The 25,919-nt window shown below is 47.9% G+C and overlaps 1 protein-coding gene across 1 annotated transcript in view; it reads right to left on the bottom strand.

Annotated features, from left to right (window-relative positions):
• The window catches only part of LOC145361121 (tetratricopeptide repeat protein 39A), a 69,432-nt gene that overhangs the window by 15,329 nt on the left and 28,184 nt on the right, over positions 1-25,919 (bottom strand). The window contains exons 4-13 of the mRNA XM_080216739.1: positions 24,178-24,254; positions 18,458-18,525; positions 16,167-16,231; positions 13,644-13,743; positions 12,843-12,908; positions 8,498-8,606; positions 5,687-5,754; positions 4,723-4,782; positions 2,972-3,133; positions 38-129 (exon numbers count right to left, since the gene is read on the bottom strand). Of these exons, the coding sequence (XP_080072865.1) occupies positions 38-129; positions 2,972-3,133; positions 4,723-4,782; positions 5,687-5,754; positions 8,498-8,606; positions 12,843-12,908; positions 13,644-13,743; positions 16,167-16,231; positions 18,458-18,525; positions 24,178-24,254 (867 nt within the window). The remainder of the gene's footprint in view (positions 1-37; positions 130-2,971; positions 3,134-4,722; positions 4,783-5,686; positions 5,755-8,497; positions 8,607-12,842; positions 12,909-13,643; positions 13,744-16,166; positions 16,232-18,457; positions 18,526-24,177; positions 24,255-25,919) is intronic.

Raw genomic sequence — 25,919 nt, 5'->3', positions numbered from 1 at the left:
GAATTGGGAAGAAATATCCTTAAGGACTTTGACCTACCTGAAGAGTTCGACTTCATTGTCTCCGAAGGGTTTGGATTCATGTGCAGGCAACATGCTCAGGTACGCTGCTTTCATGTAGACATACATAGCCTGAAGATTAAGAGAAGAAACCAGGTTAATTGCAATTCGTTGGCGGTCAAAATTTTCCAGATCTTCCTGGGAAAAGCCGCTAACTAAATGGCTCAACAAACGCACACAATCTCTTCTCTTTGTCCCTTCCGCTCATCATAATTAAGAGTTCAAACTAAATTTGCCCTGTGTAGATGTTTCTAGAAGTTCCAAGTTGGGTTTAGAAGTCATAGAGTCATAGAGGTTTACAGTATGGAAACAGGCCCATCTTGTCCATGCCACCCTGTTTTTTTAAACTCCTAAGCTAGGAAGTGTCGGGGTTGTGAAAATTGTTGAGTCAAACATGAGGGGAACATGACGGTGATGTGTCAAAACCACACAACACAGCTGGGAAACTTAAATTCCATTGGTCAGTGAAATTTGGAATTGGAAGCCAGCCTCAGTAAGAGCTTCATACTGCATAGAAAAGGCCCTTCGGCCCATCAAATCTGCACCTAAAATACAGTTGCGCCAATCCCATTTTATCATAGAATGTCTACAATGCAGAAGGAGGCCATTCAGCCCATTGAGGCTACACCAAGAACAATCCACCCAAGCCCCATCCCCATAACCACACATAGTTACCCTCCTAATCCCCCTGACACTAAGGGGCAATTTTATCATGGCCAATCAACAAAACCCACACATTTTTGGAGGAAACCCGTGCAGACAATGTGCCAACTCTGCACAGACAGTGTTCCGAGCCAGGAATCGAACCTGGGTCCCTGGCGCTGTGAGGCAGCAGTGCTAACCACTGTGCCGCACTTGTCCCAGATCCTTGGAAGTTATGATGTTTCAAGTGCTCATCCAAATTTTGTTTTAAAGGTTTCCGGCTTCCACTACCTTCCCAGGCAGCATATTCCAGATTCCCACCACCCTCTCTGAGTGAAAAGGTTTTTCCTCAAATTCTCTCTGAATCTGCTGCCCCCCCCCACTCTAAAACTACACCCCCTCGTGATTGACCCCTCAACCAAGGGGAACAGCTGCTCCTCTGTCCATACTCCTCAGAATCTTATACGCCTTAATCATGTCCCCTCCCAGCCTTCTCTCCGCTAAAGAAAATAATCCCAGCCTATCCAGTCTCTCTTTGTAGCTCAAATGCTCCATCCCAGGCAACATCCTGGTGAATCTCTTCTGTACCCCCTCCAGTGCAATCATATCCTTCCTATAGGGAGGTGACCAGAACTGTACACAGTACTCTAGCTGTGGCCTAACTAACGTTCTGTACAACTCCAGCATCACCTCCTGCTCTTGTACTCAATACCATGACTGATAAAAACAGGTATCCCATATTCCTTCTTAACTATCCTATTCACCTGCTCTTCCGCCTTCTGGGATCTGTGAATAAATACACCAAGATCCATCCTCGTTTCCTAATATCCTGCCATTCGTTAAGTACTCCCTTGTCTTGTTACTTCTTCCAAAGTGAATCGCCTCACACTTATCAGGATGAAAGGCAGTGTGTCACTGCTCTGCCCATCCCTTCTATATCTTCCTGTAACCTACAACTTTCTTTGGTAACCAGCTATCAGATTGTCATTAAAAACCCATCTGGTTCACTAATGTCCCTTCAGGGAAGGAAATCTGCCATCTTCAACTGGCCTGGCCTACGTGCGACGCCAGAGCAATGTGGTTCACTCTTAACTGCCCCCAAAATGGCCTAGAAAGACCCTTAGCTGTACCAGACTGCTACAGGAAAGTCAATAAAAGACAACTAAAGGGATTGATTTAATGTATAGAATCCCTACAGTGCAGAAGGAGGCCATTCGGCCCATCAAGGCTACACCAATAACAATCCCACCCAGACTCTATCCCCATAACCTAGTGTCTCAACCCTTTACAGCTGAGTTGAGGAGGAATTTCCTCAGCCAGAGGGTGGTGAATCTGTGGAATTCATTACCACAGAGGAGGCCGGGTCATTGAGTGTATTTAAGACACAGATAGAAAGGTTCTTGATTGGCAAGGGGATCAAAGGACATAGAGAAAAGGTGCAAGAATGGGGTTGAGAAACTTATCAGCCATGATTGAATGGGCTGAATGGCCTAATTCTGCTCCTGTATCTTATGGGCTTCTCCGTGTGTCTGTATGGGTTTCCTTCGGGTGATCCAGTTTCCGTCCACAATCCAAAGATGTGCAGGTTAGGTTGATTGGACATTAAAGGGGCAATTTATCATGGCCAAAGATATGCAGGTTAGGTGGATTGGCCATGCTAAACTGCCCCCTTTAGTGTCAGGGAGACTAGCTAGGGTAAATACATGGGATTACAGGTATAGGGCCTGGGTGGGATTGTCGTCAGTGCAGGCTCGAAGGGCCAAATGGCCCCCTTCTACACTGTAGGGATTTCTCATTCAAAAGGATTTATCTTATTAAGGTTGATTGGCTTCCAGTCTGGTCTAATGGATTCTGAGTTGGCCGATAAGCCCAGTGTTAAAATATTGGGACTTATTAATGATTATCTTATACGTGTTACGTTTGGTCCTGGTCTCCCTCAATATGGAAACACTTTCTGTACTTCCACTTATACAGTGGCGAGTGGGGAGAGGGGGGCTTGTGGAATCATGCAAATGTCCGTTAACCTCGGGCAGGATTTTCCGGGTAAGTTTGGCCGGAAAATCCTGTCCATGGTTCTAAGTAAAATCCAGAGCTGTTGATGTGGAGAATCTCTGTTCCATCATTCATTGGTGTTGCATATTCCTGAGGAGGGGGGGTGGTCAGTCTTTAAACACTAACTCTTTAAGTACTAACTGGTCCCCCCACCCAAACAGCCCCGCACGTCCCCCCTCCCACCGCATCCCCCAGCCGCCCGCCACTCCCAGTCCCTTACCTTAGACCAGCGGTTCTCTTTGCTGAGGAGGTCAGCGTAAAAGTAGGCCACTTTCCACAGCTGCTTATAGGTGAAACACCACATCAGCTCCCAGTAGCACATGTGGTGGAACTGCTTCCAGGCCTGCTGTGCTGCGCAGCCTTCCTCGAACCTTCCAATCGCCTACAGCAAACACACACAATACAAGTTACTACAACATACAGTCTGGGCAGCACGCATGGCAGAGCAGACCCGACCCAATGGGCCGAGTGGCCTAATTCTGCTCCACAGCGGCACCTTGGAATTTTCATTGCTCCACCAGTGCTGAAAAAGGCGGTGGTGGAGTGGTATTGTCACTGCACTCTGTAATCCAGAGACACAGGGTGGTGCTCTGGGGACCTGGGTTCAAATCCCACCATGGCAGATGGGAAAATTTGAATTCAATAACAATCTGGAGTTTGAGGGCAGCACGGGTGGTTAGCACTGCTGCCTCACAGCGCCAGGGGACCCGGGTTCGATTCCAGCCTCGGGTCACTGTCCGTGTGGAGTCTGCACGGGATTCCTCCGGGCGCTCCGGTTTCCTCCCACAGTCCAAAGATGTGAAACTTGGGTGGATTGGCCAGGCTAAATTGGCCCTTAGTGAGGGGGATTAGCAAGGTAAGTGTGTGAGGTAATGGAGAGAATTATTAATAAAGGGGATCAGGGGTTAAGGGAAAAAAGCAGGAGAATGGGGATGAGAAAAATATCAGCCAGGATTGAATGGTGGAGCAGACTCGATGGGCCGAGTGGCCTAATTCTGTCGCTATGTCTTATGGATAAAGCCTGGGTGGAATGTTGTCAGTGCAGACTCGATGGGCCAAATGGCCTCCTTCTACACTGTAGGGATTCTGTGATAAGGGGGAAAGGTGGGATCAAGCTATTCATGATCCAATGAATGCCCAAGCAGGTTTGAAGGGCCAAATGGCCTCTCCCCGCTCCTATTTTCTATGATACTCTGTTTTAGACGAGTATTTATGTAGCACAACGTCTCGCAGTATTAGATCTCAAGGTGCTTCACTGGGCTGTTCGCAAACAGAGGCTGACACCCAGTTACATTAGCAGATATTTAGAAAAGGCAGTTTGGACCCAGCGAGCTCCCACAAACAAGGTGCCAATGACCAGAGTATCTGTTTTTGCAGTGTTGATTACGGATAAGTACTGGTCAGGACACCAGGTCTTCTGTGCAAAGGGTTCCCATGCTCTCTTCCACCTTCTTCCGTCAGGAAAAAGATACAAAAGTCTGAGGTCACACACCAACCGACTCAAGAACAGCTTCTTCCCTGCTGCTGTCAGACTTTTGAATGGACCTACCTCGCACTAAGTTGATCTTTCTCTACACCCTAGCTATGACCGTAACACTACATTCTGCACTCTCTTGTTTCCTTCTTTATGAACGGTATGCTTTGTCTGTATAGTGCGCGAGAAACAATACTTTTCACTCTGTCCCACTACAGGTGACAGGGAAAAAAATACAAAAGTCTGAGGTCACGCACCAACCGACTCGAGAACAGCTTCTTCCCTGCTGCTGTCAGACTTTTGAATGGACCTACCCTGCACTAAGCTGATCTTTCTCTACACCCTAGCTATGACTAACACTACATTCTGCACTCTCTCCTTTCCTTCTCTATGTTTTGTCTGTATAGCGCACAAGAAATAATACTTTTCACTCTATCCCAATACATGTGACCCATAATAAATCAAATCAAAATCAATCTGGTGGGGATGTTCCTTACCGCATCAAGATTCCCTTTGATTTCTTCAATTCTCCCTGAAAAGAACAGGAAGATTGCGCCCTGTGGGGGAAGAAAGCAACAGGATCCCATTAGCCACAGAGGTGCCAAGTCTGATTGGCCACATTCCTGGATGGTGCATCACATGACTTCCTGTCCCCAACTGTCCCACCCAATCAAGCAGCCTCTCCCATCATCGGTTTAATCATCCAATCAGGGGCAACCTCATTGAGGTGTTCAAGATTCTGAGGGGCATGGACAGAGCAGATAGGGAGCCACTGTTCCTCTTAATTGAAGGGTCAGCTACAAAGGGACACAAGTTAAAAGTGAGGGGTGGGAGGTTGAGGGAGGGTATTTGAGGAAAAACCTCTTTACCCAGAGGATGGTAATGGTCTGGAATGTGCTGCCTGGGCGGGTGGTGGAGGCCTCACATCCTTCAAAAAGTACCTGGATGAGCACTTGGCACATCATAACATTCAAGGCTATGGGCCAAGGGCAGTACGGCGACACAGTGGTTAGCACTGCTGCCTCACAGTGCCAGGGACCTGGGTTCAATTCCCGGCTTGGGTCATTGTCTGTGAGGAGTTTGCACATTCTCCCTGCGTCTGCATGGGCTTCCTCCGGGTACTCTGGTTTCCTCCCACAGTCCGAAAGACGTGCTGGTTAGGAGGATTGGCCGTGCTAAATTCTCCCTCAGTGTACCCAAACAGGTGCCGGAGTGTGGCGACTAGGGGAATTTCACAGTAACTTCATTGCGGTGTTAATGTAAGCCTACTTGTGACATTAATGGCCATTTTGGGTCTAGAGCTCGATGGCAGGGTCAAATGGAGGGGAGGGAGGGGTCATGACCTCTGCCCCCCCCCCCCCCCACCCCCAAGCCCAGGAGGGACAAGCCAGCCCCCAGATTTGGTCACTGGATAACATCACTCAGACCTCGTAAGAGATTAAATGAAGGCACGGCTCCTACCTTGGGATAGCGAGCGAGGTAAGGCTGAAGGAGGACCACTGCATCAGTGATTTCCTCCTCTCCCGTTCCTAAATCCAAGAGGAGGAAAAAAAATAGCATTTCAGAATCTGGATGCAAGCGACGCTGCGTATCCCAAAGGGATCTTTCAGAGTGCTCCACAGATACATCTCCGAGGGAGCCCACAATCAGAACAAAGAAAATTTACAGCACAGGAACAGGCCCTTCAGCCCTCCAAGCCTGCACCGCCCATGCTGCCCATCTGAACTAAAACCCCTTACCCTTCCGCAGACCCTCTATTCCCATCCTATTCATGTATTTGTCAAGATGCCCCTTAAAACTCACTATCGTATCCTCTTCTACTACCTCCCCCAGCAATAGCACCCACCACCCTCTGCGTAAAAATATTTGTCTCGTACATCTCCTTTAAACCTTGCCCCTCGCACCTTAAACCTGTGCCCCCTAGTAATTGACTCTTCCACCCTGGGAAAAAAGTTTCTGACTATCCACTCTGTCCGTGCCCCTCAATCTTGTAGACTTCTGCCAGTTATGTACCCCACAGGGAGGGGAATTTCCACAGCGAGAAACGGCAGCTCAGGGCTGGCTGACAAGTTGGGAAAAATCAGTATCGACCGAACCACGATGGTGGCACAGTGGGTTAGCACTGCTGCCTCACAGCGCCAGGGACCCGGGTTCGATTCCCGGCTTGGGTCACAGTCCGCACGTTCTCCCCTGTGTCTGCGTGGGTTTCCGCCAAAGATGTGTGGCTTAAGTGCGTTGGCCATGCTAAATTGCCACTTAGTGTCGGGGGGATTAGCAGGGAAAATACATGAGGTTATAGGGATAAGACCTGGGATTGTTGTCAGTGCAGACTCAATGGGCCGAATGGCCTTTGAAACAAAGCTGTTATCTGCATATTAACACTATTTTTTTAATGCATCCATGCCAACAGGTATGTCGCTGGCTGGCCAGCATTCACTGCCCATCCCTCGTAGCCTGAGAACAGTTGAGCATGAACCACATTGCTGTGGCTCTGGAGTCACATGTAGGTCAGACCGGGTAAGGACAGCAGATTTCCTTCCCTAAAGGGACATTAGTGAACCAGATGGGATTTTTCCCAACAATCAACAATGGTTTCATGGTCATCACTAGATCTTTACTTCCAGATTTTTTTTATTGAATTCAAATTCCATTACGTGTCGCAGTGGGATTCGAACCCTGGTCTCCAGAACATTAGCTGAGTTTCTGGATTAATAGTCTAGCGATAATACCACTAGGACATCGCCTCCCCAGTATCAGCACCTCCCAAACCTCCTCTATACCCTTGAGAGACTGGTGAAGAGGGGGGCAGGGGGGGTGCACAAAGGATGATCAGAAAGTTGAGACTTCCCTCCAAGTCACTCACCATCCTGACTTGGAAATATATCAGCCGTTCCTTCGCTGTCACTGGGTCAAAAATCCCGGATCTCCCTAACAGCACTGTGGGTGTATCTATACCTTATGGACCACAGCCACTTAAGAATGGCAGCCCACCACCACATTCACAAGGGGGCAATTAGGGATGGGTGGCAAATGGTAACTTTGGCAAGGCCAAAGTAACTCCTGGGAATGAAGGTTTTTTTAAAAAGTGGGCAGATACGGTTTGGTCATCAATAAAAAAGATGGAGGTTTAGTGGTATTGTCACTGGACTAGTAATCCAGAGGCCCTGGTTATCCTTCTGTGGGACGGAGGTCTGAATCCCACCATGGCAGCTGGTGAAATTTGAATACAATGGCGATCATGAAACCATCATCAATTTTCGTCAAAAACTCATCTGGTTCACTAACGTCCATTTAGGGAAGGAAATCTGCTGTCCTTACCCGGTCTGGCCTACATGTGACTACAGACCAACAGCGATATAGTTGACTCTTAACTGCACTTCTGACATGGCCCCCTAGTAATTGACTCTTGCCCCCGAGTAATGGGCCACATCATGGCCCAGCAAGCCAGGGGCAATTAGGGATGGGCAGCCTTGCCAGCACATCCGATGAAAGGATCAAGAAAGTACAAACAAGGTAAGAACCCAACCCAAATTTGGGAAACTAAAATTCCTTGCCCCCAACCCTTTAGGTAATGGAAACCAACCCAGGACAGTGCAAGTCACTGAGAAGATTTTGTGCTGCCCCAATATTATTGGGTAGATAACTGTTCGGCAAGGAAATGGAGCCAAGGCAAATGGATTAAGTTGGGATACAGACTGCATGTGCTTGTTGAATAGCAGAACAGGTTTGAGGGGCTGAATGGCCAGTGTTCTCAGTTGGCAGTGCCAGCGGGCAGGGGGACGAAGGAACAGGGACAAGGGGAGAAGATCCCTTAAGAAGTACCTCCCCTCTCAAATTACTGTTATCACAGAATCTCTATAGTGCCAAAGAGGCCATTTGGCCCATTGAATCTGCACTGACTCTCTGAAAGAGCATCCCACTCAGGCCCTTTCACTGCCCTATCCCCAAAACAGGATACACTTACCAGGGCTAAGGGACAATTTAGCATGGCCAATCCACCTAATCTGCACATCTTCGAACACTCGGGGGCAATTTAGCATGGCCAATCCACCTAATCTGCACATCTTTGGAATGTGGGAGGAAACCGGAGCACCCAGAGGAATCCCACACAGACATGGGGGAGAATGTACAAACTCCACACAGACAGTGACCCGAGCCCAGAATCGAACCCAAGCCTCTGGCGCTGTGAGGCAGCAGTGCCACCATGCCACCCACGGAGACGCGACAGGCGCTTTGCTCAAATAAATCTGGAGGCCATCCATTTTCTCTTACCAAGTATGAAAGTAATGAAGGTGTAATAACACAGGAGCAGCATGACGCAGAGAATGGCCCGAAGGTTTGGCACCAGCACTCCATCGTGTAACTGGGACAGACCGTATTCCTGTTGGAAAATACATCAACAACATCAGACCTGAGGGCACAACCGGTTTGAGTCGTTAAGTTTAGTCGCTTGCAGTCGGGGGTGTTGAGATGCAGTGGAGTCACGGTCCGGAATTTTACCGTCTCGTCCACCCTGGAATCGAGGCTCACAGAACGGAATTCTCCGGGTGGGATTTTATGAGCTTTGCCTGAGCCAAGACATAGAATTCTGTCTATAGTATCATGGATTCATACAGATATACAGCACAGAAACCGGCCCTTTGGCCCAACTGGTCCATGCCAACCAGGATTCCTAAATAGAACTAGCCCCATTTACCTGCGTTTGGCCCCTATCCCTGTAAACCTTTCCCATCCATGTGCCTGTCTAAATGTCTTTTAAATATTATAATTGTACCTGCCTCTACTACCTCCCCTGGCAGCCCATTCCATACACTCACCACTCTCTGTGTGAAAAGGTCACCTCTCGGGTCCCTTTTAAATCTTTCCCCTCTCACCTTTTACCTCTGCCCTCTAGTTTTGGACTCCCCTACCCTGGGGAAAAGACCTTAATTAATCACCTTATCTATACCCCTCATAAATTTTATAAACCTCTATTAGGTCACCCCTCATCCTCCTACGCTTGAGGGGAAAAGAAAAGTCCCAGCCTGTCCAGCCTCTCCTTATAACTCAAATCTTCCAGTCCCACCTTATAAATCTTTTCCTCTCTGACAGGGGTGGGTCAACCCACAGCTCGTGAACTGCAGCGATTCAAGAGGGCAGCTCACCGCCACCTTCTCAAGGAGCAAATAGGGATGGACAATAAATGTTGGCCCAGCCAGCGACACCCATGTCCCACGAATGAATTTTTGAAAAAAATTACGAAAGGTGTGTTTTATGTCTACATTCAATAGGCTAATAATTAACCTGGGAAACCTTCCCCAGAGGCGGGGGGGAGTGAAGAGTGCTTTAAAAATTTTAACAACAGCTTGCGTTTATACGGCACTGTTACTGGAAGCCAGTAACAAGCCAGGGATCTGTGCTGGGTCCCCTTTATACATCACTTATATAAATGACATTGATGACTATGTGGGGGGTGGGGGTTGGATTAGTGAGTTTGTGGATGACGCAAAGATTACTCGGGTGGTTAACAGTGAGGCGGAGTGCCTTGAGCTACAAGGAGATATAGACGGAATGGTCAACTGGGTGGATAAGAGGCAGATGGAATTTAACCCTGAAAATCGGGAGGTGATACACTTTGGAAGGAATAATTTGACAATGAAAGTTCTCAATGCATGGTAGGACAACCTGGAAGTTCTATGGAACAAAGGGACCTCGGCGTGTTTGTCCACAAATCTCTGAAAGCAGAAGGGTGATCTTATAGAGGTCTATAAAATAATGAGGGGCACAGATCAGCTAATTGTCAATATCTTTTCCCAAAGGTAGGGGAGTCTAAAACTAGAGGGCATAGGTTTAAGGTGAGAGGGGAGAGATACAAAAGGGTCCGGAGGGGCAATTTTTTCACACACAGGGTGTTGGGTGTCTGGAACAAGCTGCCAGAGGTAGTAGTAGAGGCGGGTACAATTTTGTCTTTTAAAAAGCGTTTAGACAGTTACATGGATACAATGGGTATAGAGGGATACGGGCCAAATGCAGGCAACTGGGACTAACTTAGGTGTTTCAGAAAAGGTGGCACGGACAAGTTGGGCTGAAGGGCCTGTTTCCATGCTGTAAACCTCTATGGCATTAATAGGGTGGTGAAAAAGGCATATGGGACACTTGTCTTTATCGATCGAGGCAGAGATTACAAAAGCAGAAAGGTCATGTTGGAGTTGTTAAAACTTTGGTGAGGCCACAGCTGGTGCACTGTGTGCAGTTCTGGTCTCCACATGATAGGAAGGATGTGATTGTACTGGAGGAGTTTATTTATTACTGTCACAGGTAGGCTTATATTAACACTGCAATGAAGTTACTGTGAAAATCCTCCAATTGCCACACTCCGGCACCTGTTCGGGTGTAGGCTCGATGGGCTGAATGGTCTCCTTCTGCACCGTAGGGATTCTATTCTATGATTCTAACTTCCCACTTTACGCTCCTGATAGTAATCCTGCCCCCCTCCCCACCCCCCCCTCCTTGTTATCACTTTGCATGCAAATGAATATTATCTTTTACCACATAATCTCTCAAACCTTTTCATAATAAATCTCAGTACAGAACATATCCTCATTTTGTACCTCCTCAGAAAAGATGTGCTGGGGAAGAATGCCAGATGCACTCATTAATGCATTATTGAGAATACTTTAATTAACCAAGATAATTATGATTCCGACTAATTGACAAAGAAAGGGACAGAGTCTGTCTCACACGGGCACCGCTATCTCTCTAATTAATACAAAACACAAGGTACAATCATAGTCTCAGCTTTTAAAATGATAGAAGTGTTTTTTCTATTTTATTAGTGTCATGAGTAGGCTTATATTAACACTGCGATGAAATTACTGTGAAAATCCCCTAGTCGCCACACTCCGGTGCCTGTTCGGGTACGCTGAGGGAGAATTTAGCACGGCCAATGCACCCTAACCAGCACGTCTTTCGGACTGTGGGAGGAAACTGGAGCACCCGGAGGAAAACCACGCAGACACAGGGAGAACATGCAGACTCTGCACAGACAGTGACCCAAGCCGGGAATTGAACGCAGGTCCCTGGAGGTGCGGAGTAACAGAATTACGGAACAGGCCATTCAGCCCTTCGAGCCTGCTCCGCCATTCATTTTGATCGTGGCTGATCATCGAATTCAATATCCCAATCTTTCCCCCCATATCCCTTGATCCCTTTAGCCCCAAGAGCTATATCTCATTTCTTCTTGAAATCACACAACGTTTTGGCCTCAGTTACTTTCTGTGTGTAGTGAATTCCACACATTCACCACCCTCTGGGTGAAGACATTTCTCCTCACCTCAGTCCTAAAAGGTTTACCCCTTATCCTCAAACGATGACCCCCTAGTTCTGGACTCCCCCCACCATCGGGGACATTCTTTCTAAATCTACCCTGTCTAACCCTGCTAGAATTTTATAAGTTTCTATGCGATCCCCTCTCACTCTTCTAAACTCCAATGAATATAATCCTGACCGACTTAGTCTCTCTTCACATCATAGAAGAATCATAGAGGGCAGAAGAGGCCCTTCGGCCCATCGAGTTTGCGCAACAAGCAAGAAACACTTGAACTTTCACCTAATCCCACCTACCAGCACTTGGCCCGTAGCCCTGGATATTATGATGTGCCAGGTGCTCATTCTGGACCTTTTTAAAAGGATGTGAGGCAACCCATCTCTACCATCCTCCCAAGCAACGCATTCCAGACCATCACCACCCTTTGGGTAAAAGTTTTTCCCCATATTCCACCACCCCCCCTCAATCCATAGAAGCCCTACAGTGAAGAAGGAGGCCATTTGGCCCATCAAGTCTGCACCGATCACAATCCCACCCAGGCCCTATTCCCGTAACCGCTCATATTTACCCTGCTAATACCCCTGACGCTAGGTTAATTTAGCATGGCCAATCAACCTAACCCACACATCCTTGGAGGAAACCCATGCAGACACTTGGAGAACGCGCAGACTCCACGCAGACAGTCCCTCAAGCCGGGAATCAAACCTGGGTCCCTGGCAGCCGTGCTAACCACAGTGCCACCATGCCGGGATTAAAGCTCTTGCCCCTCACCTTAAAACTACATCCTCTAAACAGACATAATACAGCACAGGAGGCCATTCAGTCCATCATAGTGGTGCCGGCTCTTTAAAAGTACTACTAAATTTGTCCCTGTCACCCTGCTCTCTTCCTCTAGCCCTTTCCAAGTGTTTATCCAACTCCCATCAGAAAGTTCAGATTTTCCTCTCACTGCCCTTACAGTCAGACCACTCGCCGTGGAAGAAACATCTCCCCTCATCTCAGGTCTGGCCTGTTTGGCAACTGCTTTAGAAAAGGTTACCTATCCATCAATAATAAAAAGCTACATTCCCTCCCATCACTGCACCTCAACAAGTCAATGGCCTTAACCTCCTTAACACGCGCACCAAGGCAGCACTCCTCGTGTGCATCCTAAACTTTCCTTTCATCAGCTTCAGCTCACGTTCCCCCTTTTACGGGACACCCTACACTGACCTCCCTCGATTCACCATTCACTCCCCGTGTGCCCCTGTAAAAGGTCCCTTCTCCACCACCTCCTTTCAAGGTAAAAATGGCCAAACATCCAGTCCCTACCTTGTCACCAGAGAAGCCAGCAAACTCCAACAGTTTCAGGATCCTCGTGGGGAACAGGGACAGCGCCTGGAGACAAAAACACAGGACAAGTCAAAACAGAGAGTTGTTACCTCGGAGAAGACCAGAGAGACCATAGAATCCCTAAAGTGCAGAAAAAGGCCATTCAGTCATCAAACCTGCACCAACTCTCTGGGCCCAACCCCCCCTGCCCTAACCTATATCCCTGCACAGTTACCATGGCCAACCCACCTAACCTGCACATCTTCATTTATTAACGGGCAATTTATCATGGCCAATCCACCTAACCTACACAGCTTTGGACATTAAGGGGCAATTTAGCATGGCCAATCCACCCAACACATCTTTCGGACTGTGGGAGGAAACCAGAGCACCCGGAGGAAACCCACACAGATACAGAGGGAACGTGCAGACTCCGCACAGACAGTGACCCAAAGCCAAAATCAAACCGGGGTCCCTGACGCTGTGAGGCAGCAGAGCTAACCAGTGTGCCACCATGCTGTCTCACCCGAAAGTCTCTCTCGGTGTCTCACCGAAAGCATCAGCTCAGTTTCTGCACTCATGTCTCTGGACTGGGACGTGAACCCATCACCTTCTGCCTCGGAGGCGAAGGTGCCTCCCGGGGAGTCACGGCGCGTGCTGGAATCGAATGGCTTTAAGGAAAGCTGAAGCTCTCCATTTGGCCCGATGGCACACAACTCCAGCCAGAGGGATCCCAAAGATTTCCCCTTCTGCCTTGAGCCTCTCCCTTAATGAACAAGTCACTTCCAGTTCCCACCTTACCAGGTTAAACGCTCCGATTCCTAACGAAACGCCTCCTTCTAAATGCGAGTGATTCGGTCCTTTACTGAAGAGATTTGACTGTAGGAAACTGTGGAGCTCCCTGCCAACAACAAAGGAAAAGAGGGATTAGCAGGATAAATATATGGGATTACTGGGATAGGGCTTAGGTGGGATTGTTGTGGGTGCAGACCCGATGGGCCAAATGGCCTCCTTCTGCACAGTAAGAAGTCTCACAATACCAAGTGTTGTGAGATTTCTTGCTGCGTTTACCCCAGTCCAACGGCATCTCCACATCTCCTGCACCACAGGGATGCTTTGAATCAAGGCATATAGGTGGGGAAAGGGGGGAAATCAGGATATTGAATCCGATGATCAGCCATGATCAAAATGAATGGCACAGCAGGCTCAAAGGGCTGAATGGCCTCCTCCTGCTTCTAGTTTCAATGTTAATCAATCTCACCACGAAGGCAGTATCCAAATACCCCAGGTAGCCCCAGAGGGTATCAGAAGATCATTTAAGCCAGGGGTTCAACTGGACTCGATCCAGTTGCTCCCTTCTTGGAGACTAGATGAGATAGAGATAGTATGGACAGAAGAGAATTGTTTCCCTTTGAACCAGGGGACATAGATTCAAGGTAAGTGGCAATAGGTGCAGAAGGGACATGAGGAAGAACTTTCTTACAGAGGAGGGTGGGTGTCTGGAATTCACTGTCCAAGTTGGTGGTGGAGACAAAGACCCTAAACTCTATTAGAAAGTACCTGGATCTGCACCTTAAGTGCTGTAAGCTACAGGGCTGTGGGCTGGGGCCAGGAAGGTGGGATTACGAAGTGGCCTCAGGCTGGGATGGACAAGATGGGCCTCCTTCTGTGCACAGTGGTTAGCACCAGGGTCCCAGGTTCGATTCCCGGCTTGGATCAGCAGAGTCTGCACATCCTCCCGTGTCTGCATGGGTTTCCTCCCACAGTTCGAAAAACTCACTGGTTAGGGTGCATTGGCCAGTCTAAATTCTCCCTCAGTGTAACCCGAAAGGCGCTGGAGCGTAGTGACTAGGGGATTTTCACAGTAACTTCATTGCAGTGTTAACGTAAATCTACTTGTGACACTAATAAATAATCTTTAAACTTAAACTTTTCTATGGTCCTATGTTAGAACCTGGCTGTGATGCCAAGGTAGTCCAGAAAGCCACCTGAGCTACAAAGGCTTATATGTGGAGGATGACAACTCCACAGGATTAATAATGTCTCCCAATCAGTATCCCAGGGACAGCAATTTCGATTTATATCACAACAAATTTGCTCGACAGAACCAGGCTGTTTGGTACAGTAAGAAGTCTCAACACCAGGTTCCAAGTTCCAACAGGTTTATTTGGTATCACGAGCTTTCGGAGCGCTGCCCCTTCATCAGGGGAGTGCCCACCCCAGTCCAATGCCGCATCTCCACACCGACCCTACTGGTGGTTATGATCCCTTACAAAGCCCTGGTTAGGCCACACCAGGAGGACTGTGAGTAGCTCTGCGCACTACACCTTAGGAAGACCAAGACCAGAATTTTATCACCTGGAGGATTCTATAATCCACCTAACCTGCACTTCTTGGGACACAAAAGTAGAAGAATCTGCAGGGCAGGAGGAGGTCATTCAGCCCATCGAGTCTGCACTGACAACAATCCCACCCAGGCCCTATCCCTGTAACTCATATATTTACAGACCTAGTCCCCCGACACTAAGGAGCAATTTATCATGACCAATCCACCTAACCCACACATCTTTGGAGAAAAATTATGAAAAGCGTTTCACAGCTTAAATGTGGTAAAGTATTCCGGGTCTACTCTGGGAATTATCACAAAAAAAAATAGAAAGCAAACATTAGACAGAAAGCTCATTTTGTTAGTATCACAAGTAAGGCTTACATTAACACTGCAACGAAGTTACTGTGAAAATCCCCTAGTCGCCACACTCCTGTTTGGGTAACTAAGGGAGAATTTAGCACGGCCAATGCATCTAATTAGCATATCTTTCAGACTGAGGGAGGAAACCAGAGCGCCCGGAGGAAACCCACGCAGACACGGGGAGAACGTGCAGACTCCACACAGTGATCCGAGGCCGTGAATCGAACCCGGGTCCCTGGCACTGTGGGTAAAATAAAGTTGAGTTTGTTTATTAGTCAAAAGTAAGGCTTACATTAACACTGCAATGAAGTTACTGTGAAAATCCCCTAGTCGCCACACTCCTGTTTGGGTACTCTGAGGGAGGATTTAGCATGGCCAATACACCTAATCAGCGCGTCTTTCAGACTGTGGGGAGGAAACCACAGCACCCAGAGGAAACCCACGCAGACACGGGGAGAATGAGCAGACTCCGCACAAACAGTGACTCAAGCCGGGAATCGAACCCGGGTCCCTGGCGCTGTGAGGCAGCAGTGCTAACCACTGTGCCACCGTGCCACAAGGAAGGGACTGATGGCCTTCAAGAATGGGAGGAAATTGCGAATGAAAGGTGGGAACAAAAAACAACCTGAACTCACTTGTAAATCATGAAGCTGTTCCTCACTTTAATTCCTCCCTTGATGAAGCTGACCATGTTCTCATCCTGAAAGCACAAATACAGGACGAGGAATGTCCACATTTTAACACCAACTGCGCTGCTTCAGTCTCAGCCAAGAACAAAGTATGTGAGAAGATGGAATTACTGAACATCAGAGACCTGGACTCAAGTTCAAATTCCACTGAGGTAGAATTTGAGTTAAAAAAAATTACTGAGGCTGCCTTATAGAATCATAGAATCCTACAGTGCAGAAAGAGGCCCTTCGGCCCATCGAGTCTGCACCGACCACCATCCCACCCAGGCCCTACCTCCATACCCCTACACATTTTACCCTCTAACCTACGCATCCCAGGACATTAAGGAACAATTTTAGCACGGCCAATCAACCTAACCCGCACATCTTTGGACTGTGGGGGGAAACCGGAGCACCCGGAGGAAACCCATGCAGACACGAGGAGAATGTGCAAATTCCACACAGACAGTGACCTGAGCCGGGAATCGAACCCAGGTCCCTGGAGCTGTGAAGCAGCAGTGCTAACCACTGTGCTACCGTGCCACCCCAATTATAACTCCAGATTTATTTATTATTGAATTTAAATTCCATGCAGGGGCCGTCCATGGTGGAATTTGAACCCTGACCCCCATTAGCCTGGGCCTCAGGATTACTAACCCAATGACATTATCACCACCATCTCCCCAAACTGTATGGCTGATGGTAACTGGGGCTGCACTACTGTGGAAAGGGACATGCTAGTGTTGCATTTAATCTCCAATGAAATCATAGAATCCCTACAGAAGGGGACCATTCAGCCCATCGAGTCCAAAGTATCAACAATCCCACCCGGGCCCTATCCCCCTAACCCCATGGATTTCCTCTGCTGATCTCCCTGACATAAGGGACAATTTAGCATGGCCAATCCACCTAACCTGCACGTCTTTAAACTTCGGAAGGAAACCAGAGCACCTGGAGGAAACCCATGTAGACACAGGGAGAACGTGCAGACTCCACATAGACAGTCACACAAAGGCAGAACTGAACCCGGGTCCCTGGCACTGTGAGGCAGCAGTGCTAACTACTGCGCCACAGTGTCACCCCAAATCATCTGCCATTCTCTGTATCTCTCTAAATACTCGGCTGTGGCTAAGTAAACCTAGCCACAAATGGGGACTTTGGAAATCAGAAACAGTCAGCCCTGAGTGAGTTTGTTTTTTGCCTTCAGGTTATCTTGTACCTGCAGCAGGGTGCAATGGGCCAAATCGCGTTAGATCTGGTATCGTCAAAGAAAGAACTTGCATTTCAACAAAGCACCTTTCACAACCTCTGGATGTCACAAAGCACTCAGAGTGCAAGAAAACACAGTAATCAAATTTGGGCACAGCTAGACCCATGAGATGAAAGCCAAATTTACTTTTTATGCATTCATGGGACATGGGCATCACTGGCTGGGCCAATATTTACTGCCCATCCCTAGTTGCCTGAAGGCAGTTGAGAGTCAACCACATTGCTGTGACTCAGGAGTCACATGTAGGCCAGACAGGGTAACGACAGCAGATTTCCTTCTCTACAGGACATTAGTGAACCAGATGGGTTTTTCCGACAATGGTTTCATGGTCATCAGTAGATTCTTAATTTCAGATTTCTTTTATCGAATTCAAATGCCACCATCTACTGTGGTGGGATTCGAACCCGGGTCCCCAGAACATTAGCTGCTCTTCTGGATTAATAGTCTAGCAATAATACCACTAGGCCATCACCTCTGCATTATGGGTTTTTTAAAAGTTTATTTATCAGTGTCACAAGTAAGCTTACATTAACACTGCAATGAAGTTACTGTGAAATTCCCCTTGTTGCAACACTCTGACACCTGTTCGGGTACACTGAGGGAGAATGTAGCACGGTCAGTGCACCCTAACCAGCATGTCTTTTGGACTGTGGGAGGAAACCAGAGCACCCGGAGTAAACCCACACAGACACGGGGAGAACGTGCAGACTCCACACAGACAGTGATCCAAGCCGAGAATCGAACCCAGGTCCTTGGCGCAGTGCTAACCACTGCGCCACCCCATGCTTTGTTGGTGCTTAAGGGGTAGATCGTGGCCTTGACACTGGGGAGAATGTTCTGTTGGATCTCTAAGGTCTGTCTGAGGGAGCAAATGGAAGCTTTGTGAAATATTTAAGCGCACAATGTCAAAAAAAGGAGCATCCAACGTAGGCATTTTTGCTGTATTCTGATCAAGCTGTTCTGTCTGTTATTAGTTGTCCGCACTTACCTGGAGGAAAGTGAGGGCTGCTCTCTGTAGTAAACACTCTGCGTAACAGACCTCTGCATGGACTTCCTCTGCAAAACAAATCATAGCATTCAATCATCACAGATGCAGACAGGTATGGTTAACCTTTGCAGGTCTGTCTTTAATCTTTATATTCCAAATACAGCACTCGTCATGCCCTGAGTACAGTCGTGTGTGTGGTGGTTACAGCAAGTTGGAGAATCACTAATTGCTGAGAAAAGACATTTTGTCAAAGTTTTTCATCTTGCACTCATCAGGTCAATTGAAGGAATACCAAGGGTGGCACAATGGCACAGTCGTTAGCACTGCTACCTCACGGGGCCAGGGACCTGGGTTCGATTCCCAGTTCGAAGGGGCAGTGCTCCGAAAGCTAGTGGATTTTGCTACCAAATAAACCTGTTGGACTTTAACCTGGTGTTGTGAGACTTCTCACTGTGTTTACCCCAGTCCATCTCCACATCAGATTAAAAAAAGCAACAGACTTGAAGATCAGGAGCAGTTCAGAATTCAGCAAAGGAGGACCAAGGGACAGATTAAGGAGAAGAAGATAGAGTACATACAGTGTAAAGTGTTGTTTCTCTTGACATTGGTTTTCTTGCGATTGGTCAGATGGGTGCAAGATGAACAGCTGTGACAGATGGCTTTTTTAACAATGCTCAAGTTCTGTACAACCAAATCACTAACCGGGGAAGACACTAGCTGCTCATTTAGGAATTACCTCCTCAATGGGCAGGTTGGAAGGTTTAGATGCCCCATAGAAAGCATCCTGTCTAGACGCATCACAGCTTGGTATGGCTCCTGTTCTGACCAAGACCTCAAGAAACAGTAAAGGGTTGCGAACGTAGCCCAATCCATCACGCAAACCAGCCTCCCATCCACTGACTCTGCCTACACTTCCCATAATCAAGGACCCCACGCACCTTCTCGCTTCCACATTCCTCCATTGGGAAAAAGATACATCTGCACTTTCTCATTTCCTTCTCTATGAACAATATGTTTAGTCTGTATAGTGCGCAAGAAACAATACTTTTCACTATGTTAATACATGACAATAATAAATCAAATTAAACAAAAGTCAGAGGTCATGTGCCAACTGACTCAAGAACAGTTTCTTCTCCGCTGCCATCAGAGTTTTGAATGGACCTACCTCACATTAAGTTGATCTTTCTCTACATCCTAGCTATGACTGTGACACTACATTCTGCACCCTCTCCTTTCCCTCTCCCCTTTGTACACTATGAATGGTATGGTTGGTCTGTATAGTGTGCAAGAAACAATACTTTTCACTGTATCTCAATACATGTGACAATAATAAATCAAATTAAATACCCAAATTAGTCCACCAGTGTCCTTTAGCAAGGGGGATTGTCCTGACTGCTTGTCCTGGTCTACCTGGTGGCTCCAATCCCAGGCTACATTGGCATCACATCCACAACATCCACTCCCTCCACCACCGACGCTCAGTACCAGCAGTGTGTACTATCTACAAGATGCACTGCAGCAATTCACCAAAGGTCCTTAGATAGCACCTTCCAAACCCACCACCATTTCCATCTAGAAGGACAAGCGCAGCAGGTATGTGGGAACACTCACCGACTTGGAAATATATCACCGTTCCTTCACAGTTGCTGGGTCAAAATCTTGGAATTCCCCTCCTAACGGCAGTGTGGGTCAACCCACAGCACATGGACGGTAGCGATTCAAGAAGGCAACTCACCATCACCTTCTCAAGGGGCAACTAGGCCAGCCAGCGACCCAAACGTCCCACAAATAAATAAGAAACCTTTAACAACTCCTGCTAAATATAATCGATCCAATCGCCTGCAGCAGATCCCAAAGACGGAGGTCTATCACCAACCTCTCAACCCAGTCGGGTCTGAGCATCAGATGGCAGCCTTGCCAGTGTAGCCTTCAGCCCAAAAGGCAAAGGGCCTGGGACCCTTTCGTGGCCTTTGGTTGCAGGGCATGAACACAGAAATCCAGACAGACGCCTGAGTGCAGTACCGAGGGAGTGCCGCACTGCCGGAGGTGGATAAGGCATTGAACCAAGGACCTGTCTGTCTGCTTGGGTAGATCCCAAAGGTGTTGTTTTATAGAAGGGTGGGGGGAGGGGGGAATCTCCCTGAGGCCCAGGCCTACATCCGTCAGCATAAAGTAAAAGCAAATTCTCTGATCTTAAGTTCATAAGGTATAGGAGCAGAAATAGGCCATTCAGCCCATCGAGTCCACCCCACCATTCGATCATGGCTGATATGCTCCTCATTCCCATTTTCCTGCCTTCTCCCCATTACCCTTCAACCCATTACCAATTAAAAATCTGACTCACTCCTCCTTAAATTTACTCACTGTCCCAGCACCCACCGCACTCTGGGGTAGCGAATTCCACAGATTCACAACCCTTTGGGAGAAGTAGTTTCTCTGTTTTAAATTTGCTGCCCCTTATCCTAAGACGATGACCCCTCGTCCTAGAATGTCCCACAAGAGGGAACATCCACTCCACGTCTACTTTATCCACACCTTTTATCATCTTGTACACCTCAATTTGATCTCCCCTCATTCTTCTACATTCCAGAGAGTATATGTCCTGATCACATTGCTGTTTCTGGGATCTTGCTGTGTGCAAACTAGCTGCTGTGTTTGTTACAGTGATGATGCTTTAAAAAGTACTTCACTGGCTGTACACACTTTGAGACATCCAGTGGTCATGGGAGGTGCTATATAGATGCAAATCCTCATCTTTCTTTCACCCCCTCCTTCAAAAAATATAAAACCCCAGCAAGTCATTATTAAGGGGGAGGTGATGGCCTAGTGGTATTATTGCTAGACAATTAGTCCAGAAACTCAACTAATCTTCTGGGGGATCCAAGTTCGAATCCCGACACGGCAAACGGTGAACAGAAGAACTAGGAGCAGGAGTAGGCCAACTGGCCCCTCGAGCCTGCTCCATCATTCAATAAGATTATGGCTGATCTTTTCATGGACTTAGCTCCGCTCACCCTCCCGCTCACCATAACCCCCTTAATTCCTTTACTGTTCAAAAATGTATCTATCCTTGCCTCAAAAACATTCAATGAGGGAGCCTCAACTGGCAGGGAATTCCACAGATTCACAACCCTTTGGGAGAAGAAGTTCCTCCTCAACTCAGTCATAAATCCACTCCCCCTTATTTTGAGGCTACGCCCCCTGGTTCTGATGGAATTTGAATTCAATAAAAAACATCTGGAATTAAGAATCTACTGATGACCATGAAACCATTGTCGATTGTTGGAAAAACCCATCTGATTCACTAATATCCTTTAGAGAAGGAAATCTGCCGTCCTTACCCGGTCTGGCCTACACGTGACTCCAGAGCTACAGCGATTGGCTCAGAACTGCCCTTGGGCAACTAGGGATGGGCAATAAATGCTGGCCCAGCCAGTGATACCCATATCCCATGAATGAATAAAACAAAATCGGGGGTAGAAACTCCTAAATGAGACATCGAATCCTGGATGTCGCGCTATGGCATGTTAAGCAGTTGTCATGGAGAATGAAGCAGATTGTTGGGAATGATGTTCAATCTCTAGGGGCAGTCTGACTTACTCCTGGCCCTATTGCTGGCCAGGGAATGAACGGTGGAGTTTCAGTCTGTATCGAGAGTGTGCTACACCTGGTCTAGGGGTTGCCAACGTAGGGGCCATTTTGTAACCCCTGCAGTGATGAGCGTCAAGAACATTGGAAAATATTTCTCCTTCCAGTTTTTAGGATGGCAGGGGCAACATGGTGGCACAGTGCCAGGGACCCCGGTTCATTACATTGTCTGTGTAGAGTCTGCACATTCTCCCCGTGTCTGCGTGCGTTTCCTCCCGATGCTCCAGTTTCCTCCCATAGTCCAAAGATGTGCGGGTTAGATGGATTGGCCATGCCAAAAATTGTCCCTTAGTGTCAGGGGGACTAGCTAGGATAAATATGTAGGATTACAGAGTTAGGGCCTGGGTGGGGATTGTCGATGGGCCAAGTGGCTTCCTTCTGCACTGTATTCTATAAATAGAATCCCTACAGTAAAAAAAGGGTTTGCTGGTTAGGGTGCATTGGCCGTGCTAAATTCTCCCTCAGTGTACCCGAACAGGTGCCGAACTGTGGTGACTAGGGGATTTTCACAGTAATTTCACTGCAGTGTTAATGAAAGCCTACTTGTGACACGAATAAATCAACTTTAAAGCTTTTACTATCCCCCACCTGTCCCTTCGCCCATAACCTCCTACCCTCCACTTCAGCCCCACCAGGCCTACCCCCTCACCTAGAGGATATCTAGTCTTGCTCCCGTCTCCCTCCAGTACATCACCCGAGTGGTCAGGTTAATGCATGCTCAGCCAGGCTATGCGACTGCAGAGGACGTCGCAGCAAAGCCTGATCTTAATCTCGTCTGGTCTGGGGTCCACTGCCAACAGGGCGTTATTGGCGAGTGATCAGAGCAGGAAGTCTGATGAATGGTGACAAGGGTGAAGAGATATGCTAATTAAATTGGCTTCACGGCTAGACAAGCTGTGACATGTTAATCTGATACAGACATGAATTGAACCTTGCATTAACTGGACCATGATTAAACCCAAATCAAACTTTAACAAAAGAAAAGCAAAGGCACCTTCATTACAGAAAGTGGCAGAAGGTGTGGTTGGGGTGGACAAGGACAAACAGGAGAATTGTAGAGTGGTACAACACTAAAGGAGGCCATTCAGCCCATTTTAATTGCGACAGAAAGACTCGTTGTCACCTCCGACCATGCCTCAACTCATCTTTTTTATTCATTCATGGGTGTCGCTGGCTGGCCAGCATTTATTACCCATCCCTATCACAGAATCTCTACAGTGCAGAAGAGGCCATTCGACCCATTGAGTCTGCACCAACCACAATCCCACCCAGGCCCTATCACCGTGACACCACATATTTACCCTGCTAATCCCCGACACTACGAGGCAGTTTAGCATGACCAATCAACCTAACCCGGAGTGTGGGAGGAAACCGGAGCACCCGGAGGAAACCCACACAGGCACGAGGAGAATGTGCAAACTCCACACAAACAGGAATCTGAGGCCAGAATCGAACCCGGGTCCCTGGTGCTATGAGGCAGCAGTGCTAACCACTGTGGCACCAGTTCTGGAGTTGAGGGCAGTTGACAGTCAGCCACTTTGCTGTGGCTCTGGAGTCACATGTAGGCCAGACCAGGGCGGCAGATTTCTTTCCCTAAAGGGACATTAGTGAACCAGATGGGTTTTCCGACAATCGACAATGGTTTCATGGTCATCAGTAGATTCTAAATTACAGATTTTTTTTATTGAATTCAAATTCCACCATCTGCCCTGGTGGGATTCGAACCCGGGTCCCCAGAACATTAGCTGAGTTTCTGGATGAACAGCCTAGCAATACTAGCACCAAGCCATTGCCTGTGAAACAGCTTTGGATCACGGAATTCCTAACAGTGCAGAAGGAAGCCATTGGGCCCATCGCATCTACACCCCGACCACAATCCCACCCAGGCCATATTCCCATAACCCTGTTAATCCCTCGACATAAGGGACAATTTAGCATGGCCAATCCACCTAACCCGCACGTCTTTTGATGTTTTAAGATGTTAAAGCTCTATAAATACAAGCTGTAATCTGTCGACTGGTGATTAGTCGGGAGATCATCTCCAAAGTTTCACTTTCCCAAAACACACAAACCTTCTGTGAAATGGTCACCAACCGGCTTGTTCACGAGACTGGAGAGTGAGCCGACAACGGTCGATTTCTTCCGAAACCTGCTGGCGACAAAGCAGTCGGTTAGGACAAACTGTTCGACTGGGCACTCCTCAGAGCGTCAGCAGGCAAACACACACATCAGAGCAAAGGGAATAGGAGCAGGAGTAGACCTTCACCCTGTCCCTCCCCCCCTCTCGACTCTGCTCCTCCATTCAATAAGATCATGGCTGACCTGCCTGTGCCCTAAATTCCACTTTCCTACCTGCACACCCCAATCCTCCCCACACCCCACCTCCCCCCCACTACCCCCACGTCCCACATGGCCCTCTACACCCCCAACCTGCCCTTGCCACCCTTTTAAACCCCTAAGCTGGTCCCAATTGCCCGCATTTGGCCCTCATCCCTCTATGCCCATCTTACCCATGTAACGGTCTAAATGCTTTATAAAAGACAAAATTGCCCCCACCTCTGGGTACAATATTAATATTACCTCTGGCTGCTTGTTCCAGTCCCTCATCACCCTCTGAAAAAAATTCCCTCCAGACTCTTTTGTATCTCTCCCCTGAAACCTATGCCCCCTGATTATAGACACCCCATCTTTGGAAAAAGATGTTGACTATCTAACTAATCTGTGCCCCTCATTAATTTATAGACCTCAATAAGATCACCCCCTAAACCTTCTACGCTCCAGAGAAAGAAATCCCAGTCTACCCAGCCTCTCCCCATAACTCAAACCATCAAGTCATACTGTTTGTGTGGAGTTTGCACATTCTCCTCATGTCTGCGTGGGTTTCCTCCGGGTGCTCCGGTTTCCTCCCACAGTCCAAAGATGTGCGGGTTAGGTTGATTGGCCATGCTAAAATTGCCCCTTAGTGTAATGAGATGTGTAGGTTAGAGAGATAAGCGGGTAAACGTGTCGGGCCTGGGTGGGATTGTGGTCGGTGCAGACTTGATGGGCCGAAGGGCCTGTTTCTGCACGGTAAGGTTCTATGTTCTAAGTCCTGGAAGCATCGTAGTAAATCTTTTCTGTGCTCTTTCTAGTTTAATAATATCCTTTCTATAATAGGGTCAGTGCAGACTTGATGAGCTGAATGGCCTCCTTCAGCAATGTAGGGATACTACGAGACCTTGCAGCACCATGGGTAGTGAACCGGGGCTCTGGGCCAGAAGGGATCGAGGCCCACTTCAGGACTAGATGATCACACGATGGCCAAACTGAAAATCCTTCCAACACACACCAACACAAGGCTGGAAGAGTGGGAGAGATTCCTGGTCAGCCACCTATAGGGAAGGACCTCGGAGCCTCTGCCATCGCTATCTATAGGCCCGGATTACAACATGCACGTAAGAGTGCACGTTGCTACGGTAACCCGTAACCCCAAATGAATTGCAAGACGCCCCCACAATAGTCATGTTCTGTCAAAATGATTGTGTCCTGGGAATGAGTCTATCCTTATCAGTATGTAAATAATTGCAGGCAAATACAGGAGCTGGTGGCAGTAATGAGATGCTTTTAACAGCCTGAGTTTGAAATGGCAAGGAACATTCAAATTAGCAATGTCCAAATTGGCCAATTTAATTTTTCACGTGGAATTTCCCATAAATTCCTCAGAGATGGTTGTCTGTCCATCTCACCCATTGGTGGAGCCAGCTGTGGAGGCCCCCAAATGAGAGAGAGCTTAGTTCCTCCATGCCAGCATCATTGACCCACCCGCCCCTCACCA

The sequence above is a fragment of the Carcharhinus amblyrhynchos genome, chromosome 33 (assembly GCF_965287045.1).
Source record: "Carcharhinus amblyrhynchos chromosome 33, sCarAmb.v2.hapA, whole genome shotgun sequence".
Classification (NCBI taxonomy): Eukaryota; Metazoa; Chordata; class Chondrichthyes; order Carcharhiniformes; family Carcharhinidae; genus Carcharhinus; species Carcharhinus amblyrhynchos.
The sequence above is the reverse complement of the archived record's forward strand: the minus strand, read 5'-3'. Positions and strand labels throughout refer to the sequence as shown.